We start from the raw sequence: 7,796 nt of genomic DNA on the forward strand, positions 1-7,796 counted from the left end.
GTCTGGTGTGAGAATAATGGCCGTGCTTGGCTTGCTCTCAGAACATGGAGCTGACTATTCTCTAGGCCGCATCACCGAGGCTCCTGCCTGAGGGGCAGGCTTACCGGGCTGCAGAAGGAGGGGGAGCCAAGGAGAGGATGACAATCCCCCCCCCCAAGCCCATGCTGCTGGGCCTGCCTGACAGGGGCGGACAGCCTTTCCCAGCAGGGGGACCACACCGTGGTTCATGGCACTAATCCTTCGGTGCCTTTCTCTCGGTCCCATGCCGGAACCAAAGCAGAAGCTGTTGGAAAGAGGGTCCATGGGTCAACCACCTCCTAAAGGTCCTAAAGGTCAAGCAAGGTGGCGGCTCGTTCATGTCATTGAGCAGAAGCCCACGAGCCCCCACGTGTGCCAGCAAGCCCAGGGTGCCGGCTCCGTCCCTGACCCAGGGGACACACACTGCTGCCCGGAGCCCCCTCTAGTGGGAGGGCAGGCTGTGCACACAGACCTCAGTTCCCCGTGGGGGTCAGCTTGTGAGCGGAGCTCTGGCTGTTCTGAACCGGTGGGGTCAGGGCCTGCTCGAGAGCTGGGAACCCCGTGAGCAGGAGAAACGGGACGCCTGCACGGTTGGGGGGTCATGGGGTGACGCCGGGCTCTGCCTGCAGATGTACGGGTCACAGGATGGCGACATCGATGAGGACACCCTGTCCAGCATCCTCAAGACTGCCTTAGGAGTGGCAGAGCTCAGTGTGACCAGCCTTTTCCAGGCCATCGACCAGGAGGGGACGGGGAGGATCACATTCGGTGAGTGGCCCAGGCACGGGGGAGGAGGGCCCCGTTGTACGGGGGTGTGCCCAGGAGGTGGGGCACGGGGACGAAGTGGAAGCAGTGCCCATGCGTGCTCACCAGGACACGGTGTTGTCTTGTGCAGCACAAAGGTCCCAGAAGGAAGATTCTCCCCCAAGCCCAGCAGGGACTATTAGGGGATTTTGAGTCTGATTTGTGTGGGGTTGACGAGAGCCAGATCAGAAGCCCAAGCTTGGACCCCAGACCACGCCGTCCCCGGGGCTGTAGACAGTGTGTGCTGAGGCTGGGCCGTGGCAGCCCACGGGGGTCCGTGATCTGGGTCCTCCGTGGAAGCGAAGAGCTGGCCCCATCAGCACTGACCGCTGCGGGCGTGACCTCGCAGGGGGCGGTGGGGGGGCTCATCACTTTTACCCACATGAATTGGGACAGCTAAGATCCTCAGGGACTCAGACCTGAAACCCACTTGCTGGCTGAGGGGAAGGGGTCTGGGGCAGCAGGATCCCTGGAAGGCAGCCCCCCTCAGCGGGCCCGCCAGTGTGCACATTTGGAAGTGAATGTATGCTCGCTAAAAAAAAGTAGACATTTGCTCAGGAAAGGTCATTGTTCATGTCTTGTTTGGACGTTTGCATCCAAATGTCAGACACGAGTGTGCTTGTTGATTTAGCGTGTGTGTGTGTGTGTCCTCCTGCACGAAGAGTAGACCCTGTGTCCTGGTGCGTTCGGATGGTGAGGGGGGGTCGCTCACAGTGAGCACTGACCGACTGCAGACATTTTCCAGTAAGTCATTCTGTGTCCCCCGGAGGAGCCCGGGCGGTGTTCCTGGGGGTCTGTGGTCCCCCACACCAGGCCCATGAGTGTCTCCCAGCTCTTGGAGGGCACTCTGCACCCCGGGACTGGGTCCGGGGCTGTTGGGAGATGCACAGGCTCTGAGCCACTCGGGCCCTGTGACCAGCTCGGACCGTGGCCTGTCTCCCACGCACGTGCGCGTGGTCTCCAGAGCGTGGCCGCATCCCTCGACAGCACCTGCCGTGTGGAGTATCAGGTCCTCCGTGACACTTTGTCCTGTCCCCAGAGCAGATCCTCTGATGAACACGTCTCCCTCACGCATACAGAGTACCGGGAACACACCGCTGAATCCAAAATTGTGTTTTCTGTAGACTTCCCCCAAACAAGAATAGCCAAAAGGACACAGTGGCCAGCTCTGCTATGTGCGACGGAGATCCTGCCCCCTCCCCTCCTTCCTCTCCTCCTCCCCATTCCCCTCCCTTCTGCCTCCCTCCTCCTCCTGCCCTTCTCCCCCCACCCCCTCCCTCCCCCACCCGCTCCCTCTCCCTGCCCCTCTCCGCTGGGGATTCCAGCCCTACTGGAAGGGTGTGAGGTGGTGGCCCATGCAGGCCCAGGGACAGGAGCCCCCAGATTCCAGACGTCTGCCCCCTGGTAACCCAGTGCCTCTGTCTTTCCAGCTGACTTCTGCAGGTTTGCGGAAATGTTCCCCAACTTCGCAGAGGAGTACCTGTACCCCAAGCAGACACATTCGGACAGCTGCGCACAGACGCCCCCCACTCCAACCCCCAATGGCTTCTGTGCGGACTTCAGCCCTGAAAACGCGGATGCTAGAAGGAAACCGTTCCGTAAGAAACTGGACTAGGACAGAAGGTTCTGGAGAGATGAGGCCTCTCTGCGGCCCTGTCACCACCCGCCTCCACCTGGCCGTGAGCCTGTTCACGGTGACACGGCCGGGCCTCGCTCTCCCGCGTGTGCTGTGCATGTACTGGCCTCGGGCCCGAGTTCTGCGACACCCGGGGTCGTTCTGCCCCTGTTCTTTTGTGGAGAGCCCTGCGTGAGGGCGGGCCTGTGCCTGAGCCGCGAGGCTGTGTGGGCCCCGGGGGCTGTCCCTCCCGCGACACCTGGGCTGGGGCCCCAGCTATGGCCGAGTCACCTGGACTGTCCCGGGTTCACTTCCCGTGGTCTTTCCTCACGTCTCCACTGGAGTCTGTGCTTGGCGGCTTGCGCGGGTAGACGGGCCTTCACATGCACACGCGACACGCGTGAGACCAAGAGGTGTCCCGTGCGTTTTGATTCCAGCACAAATTCTCTGCCAACCTCTGTGGGATCACCGTTTGGCAGAGCACGGTCTGATTTTTAAACATTTCTATATTTGTGGAAACTCATGAGTATTTTATAAACTTCATTTAGATACTTCAGGAAGCATTCAGCATTTTTAAAAAAGAAGAAAAAATTGTTTTCTACTTCATTTTTCCTTTGAGGGCCAGAGGATATTTATTTATAGGCCCTTTTTTGATAGAATCCGAGGCTGTCTGGGGCTTTGACTTAAATCTCTTTCTGGCCTCTCTCTACCAGGTACATTCCACGTCTGGGTCCGCCACACGCACCCGGCCCAGACGCCTTTTTGCTTCTTTAATCCTTTCCAAATCCCCCTCTTTTTTATAAACATTACCAGCTTGGTATTTCTGTTCAGCGTAACGGAACGTACTCCAGCACAGCGCAGGTCCGCCGGGCGCTGGCGAGGTGCGTGAGTCAGGCGGGAGGCGCAGCGGGACGGCCCTGGCCTGTCTGCTGAGCCTCCCGGAGGCTGACGCCCGGGCGGACGGGTAGGGCCTGGTGGAGGCTGGCTGGCGCCCCGGCGCGTCCAGTGACGGCGCCTGCCCGTGGCCTCCCCGCACCGCGGCACGAGGCCGGCACCCAGGGCGCAGGGAAGGCGCTGGGGCCGCGGTGGCGTCAGAGGCGAGGAGCAGAGCGTCCGCACACAGGAAAGGGACGCGGTGGCGTTGCCGCTCCTGGCGCTGAGCTCAGCCCCCGGCGTCGCGTCCTCCCTGCACGGTGAGAGGTCCGCTCTTAAAGCACAAGGACCACGGCTTCTAGTCCGGTCTGTGGCAAAGCCTCGGGTTTGCCTGGGGAAGGAAATTCTTCTGAATTTCTAAAGGGGTTGGATTTTGCACTTGGGCGTCTCCACAGAAAGCGACCGCCAGGGCCGCCAGAAAAAACATTTCCTGACTTCCCGAGGTGTGCCCGCTGTGCGTTTCCAGCAGCGGCCGGAGCGAGGGGAAGGCCCAGCCTCCGTTCCGCCCGCCAGCAAGGCAGGGCCGGCCAGGCGCCAGTGGTGCGGGGTCCGCACGCTCGCTGCCCGGACGCAGCCGTCGTAGCTCGCCGTCACCCACCTTCAACGGCAGAATGCATAAAAATTCATCTTTAGAGAACGTACGCGTGACCAATGAAGGAGGTACATAAACGAGATTCCGAGGGAAGGGACCCTGGCTCGGCTCCCGCCTCTGCGTCTGTGGATGAAGGGCTTTTTGAATGAAATGCCGCTGTGCATTTTCAGGAAAAAATCTCTGATAAGCAGACTTGGAATGGAGGTTTGTTCCTCCTGACCTTCTCCGTAGTGACTTCGCGTCAGTGGCATTCAGAACTGTGAATGTATATAGTTTCGGAGTGAAATCCCTTCGTGTGAGGTGGGGGCAGAAGGGGCCCCACGGGGACCGGGAGTCCAGGGTGGGCGCCGTGGAACAGCTCTGCATTGCCAATGGAATGAATAAAACATGGTCGTACCCACCTGACAATGACGTGTGTTGTGTGGCTTTTTATTAGACAGACAGCAGGGGCGCCCGGGGGGCTCCGTCAGGGAAGCGCCTGCACTCTTGATCTCAGCTCAGGTCTTGACCTCAGGGTCAGGAGCCCCGAGTTGGGCTCGCTGCTGGGTGTGGAGCCTACTTAAAAAAATAAAGTCAAAAAGAAAAGAAAGAAAGATAACAGCAGGCATCTCTTAGGCCATGACAGAGAACCAATCAAGATGGGGTTTCTCAGCATCTCGCCCAGCATGTTTGGCAAACACAGTAATTGAAATTCTGTAGAAAAACCTTTCTTGAACTCAGGGAAGGTCTGGAGCGGTTCGGCGTCGTCGGGACAGTGCTGACGTTTTAAGGTGCTCAGACTTGTGCGGCTGTTGGCCTGCGTGCTGGGTTGGTTTCTAGAACTTCTCCATCAAACACACGCCTGGAACACACAAGCAGAACAAGACAGGATCCTGCTTTCGTTTCTCTCACCGAGGCAGTGAAGGGCTCAGAATTCGAAGAAACAGGGTCAAAGTCACACAACCCCAAAACTAAGGGAAACAAAACAAGCAGCCGCTCGCTCCAGGGATCGAATAGCACGTGCTGGTCCCACTCGAGCACACGGACTAGCAGGCTGTCCTGAGGACACGTGGCCTGACCCCGGCGGGCGGGTCAGAGAAGAGGCGCCCCTGGAATGGCGTTCAGCCGGGACACGGCAGATTGTGCTGCTTCCTTCATGCAAGCGTGGCCCTGTTTCATATCGTAAGTGGGCATCGCCTGAGAATGGTTGCAGGGACATTCAGAGCCCGACCTGCTCCCTAGGGCGGATGGAAGGAGGCCGCCGCGGGCTCCGGGCCCAGTGCGCTGCTCGGGGCCACGGTGCTTGCCTGTCCCCCGCTGGCCGTGACTTCTGTGTCAGCTCGGCTCGCCCGCGTCCCGGGTGGGAACAGGCTTGCCTGGGATGTGTGCACGCGGTTAAGAGGAAGCTCCTGGAGGTTCCATCAGACCGGAAGCAGAAGAGGCATCCCCGCCCTCCCCGCCACGCCCCTGCGACGCCCCCGCTTGCGCTGGTCCAACCCGGGGCCCCAGAACCCACCCGTAGGAGCGCGTCAGACCCCAGCCATTGGCTCGCGGAGCAGGGCTCTGAGCGCAACGGTGGGCACTGCCCATCCTCTCTGTGGGTTCCCGGCCTCTTACACGCATGACTCACACCCAGTGGGTGCTTTTACCTCCCCCAGAAAACGTACCATCCCTCGGTCTCCACGTCCGTCCCTGGGCAGCGTTAAGGCTGCTGCAGTCTCACTCCGCCCAGAGTGCTTCCCGACATGGAAACCGAGCTACGGGGCTAACCAGTCCCCGCTCCCGGTATTCCTACACAAACTACAGGAGAGGCCACGGGGGGGAGGGTGAACAGGCAACAACCCAGCGTGTGCTCTCGTGTGCGCACAGCACACGCACACAGCCAGTCGTCCCCGCGCTTGTCACCAGCTCCCCTTGTACCTGCTGTGGGGCTGGGGCCCGTGCTCACAACTCCCTTCCCCACCCCAGCTGCACACGCTCTTGGCTCCTGCCGGCCCCTCGGAAAGTGAAGGTTCTGGAGGATTTTTATTGCAGAGAATGTGGAGCCTTTATTAGCCACAACCTTAGTGGTGAAAGTGCCCAGAGGACCCACCGGGCTCCAAAAGGAGGACAGCACCGTGTCCTGCATTCGTCAGCTTCCTAACACTCTCCACGTCCTGGTGGGTCAGCAGCAGGAGCGGCCCCACATAGCTGCCGACCATCTGGGCAAGGGGCCAGTCGTGTCCCCACGTAGGAAGGTTCCATTCTTGGGAACCATGATCGTAAAGCAAAAGAACCCCAAGTTGTCAAGAGTGGCTCCTGGTAAGGCGGGCGAGGCGCTTGATGCGGGGCAGCAGGTAGACCCACTCCTCACCTCTTCGAGGGCGGGCCGGGACGGGGCAGTGACCGCCGTGTGCTGGGTGCTGAGTCTCCACGGAAATGAAACACATCAGCCCTGCTCCCGGTTCGCTGGCGAGAGGGAACCACATGGCAGCTGAACTCGGCAACGGGGAGATCTGTCCTGCGGAGGAGGGACTGCCAGGGAGCCAAGAGCATGAGCCGCCCCCCAGTAACTACTGGGTGTCAGAAGAGCCATCTCTGCCCGTGTCAGGGACGTGTGCTGTGCTGTGAGACAGCACGAGTGCTGGTCCGCCGCCCGAAGCACGCCAGCTGTCAGGGGCGCCACCCCTTAGGACACACCCCAGGTTACAGGTGCAGTCCCCCATGGGCGGCAGCATCACCGGTCCTTCCTCCGTCCAGCAAGGTTGGCTGTTCTGGGCGGGGGGACCTCGGTCAGTGCGGCGACTCAAGTGCAGGCTTCCTTCACTAAAGCACAGCCCTTCGGGTGTCATACACAATGGGCAGTGGGGAAGGAACCCCTCATTAAGTCTGCAGATGGTGCTGGCAGAACTGCCGAGAGCAAGAAGACAAAGCCATTCCCGGAACAAGCGTATTGATTGAGGACACACCCCCTTCAGTGAGGAGGGGTCCAGCATCACCATCCTGACACCCAGGGGAGGGCACCACCCCAGGGGCTGCGTCCTGGACCTGCTTCTGTCGAGGGGGAGTCCAGTGTGACCCCCCTCGGCCTGCAGTGCTCCTGCGTTGTTGACCGTGCTCCATCTCAACCCCCGCCTCCAGCCCCACTCTGTGCAGTGTCTCTAAGCCCACGCGGGCTGGCTGGGAGAAGGGGTGGTGGACATCCAGCCCATGTGACATGCCCTGGACTAGGTTCCAGAGCCCTGACACCTCAGGGAAAGTACCCGTGAGGCAACAGCGGTGTGGGTTCCCAGTGAAGCACAAGCCACAAGGAGAACCGACCGAAAGAGATGCTCCGTGTTCTATCACGTGTGACTGAGTCCCAGAAAACGTAAGTCATGGCAAAAAAAAAAAAAAAGACTTGACAAAACAGTGGCCAGAACTTTTCCAAATCTGTACTCAGACATCCAAGAAACTCAATAAGCCACAAGGAAAATGACGATAAGAAAAATACAGCAAGGCACATTCAAACAAACAAACAAACAAACCTCTCTTACAAGCAGCCAGAGAAGAGGAAACACTCTCCTGGAATGAAGTCGAGAACTGTGCACGTGGAAACTGGCCGTGTGCAAGGGTCGGGAGGATGTGAAAACAGACTATGGTAAAGTGTATATTGTAAACCCCCAAAGAACACAAAAACATACAACTAAGAAGCCAATAAAAGAAATAAAATAGGATGTTTTTTAAATAATAATTTATCCAAACTCGGCAAGAAACTGAGAAAAAGGAATGAAGGACAGACAACACAGACAGAAAACGAATAGCACATGGAAAATTTCAATCCAACCATACGAGTAATTACATCAAATAGAGACTTAAAAACTCCCAAATCAGTTG

At 58.8% G+C, this 7,796-nt stretch overlaps 1 protein-coding gene across 1 annotated transcript in view; it reads left to right on the forward strand.

Moving 5' to 3' along the window:
* LPCAT1 (lysophosphatidylcholine acyltransferase 1) overlaps positions 1-4,370 on the forward strand; it is a 45,441-nt gene extending 41,071 nt beyond the window's left edge. The window contains exons 13-14 of the mRNA XM_045808000.2: positions 648-786; positions 2,253-4,370. Coding sequence (XP_045663956.1) covers positions 648-786; positions 2,253-2,437 — 324 coding nt within the window. The 3' untranslated portion in view covers positions 2,438-4,370. The remainder of the gene's footprint in view (positions 1-647; positions 787-2,252) is intronic.
* The last annotated feature ends 3,426 nt before the right edge of the window (positions 4,371-7,796 follow it).

This window comes from Ursus americanus, chromosome 15, assembly GCF_024610735.1.
Source record: "Ursus americanus isolate L20-20 chromosome 15, mUrsAme1.1.p, whole genome shotgun sequence".
NCBI classification, from domain to species: Eukaryota; Metazoa; Chordata; class Mammalia; order Carnivora; family Ursidae; genus Ursus; species Ursus americanus.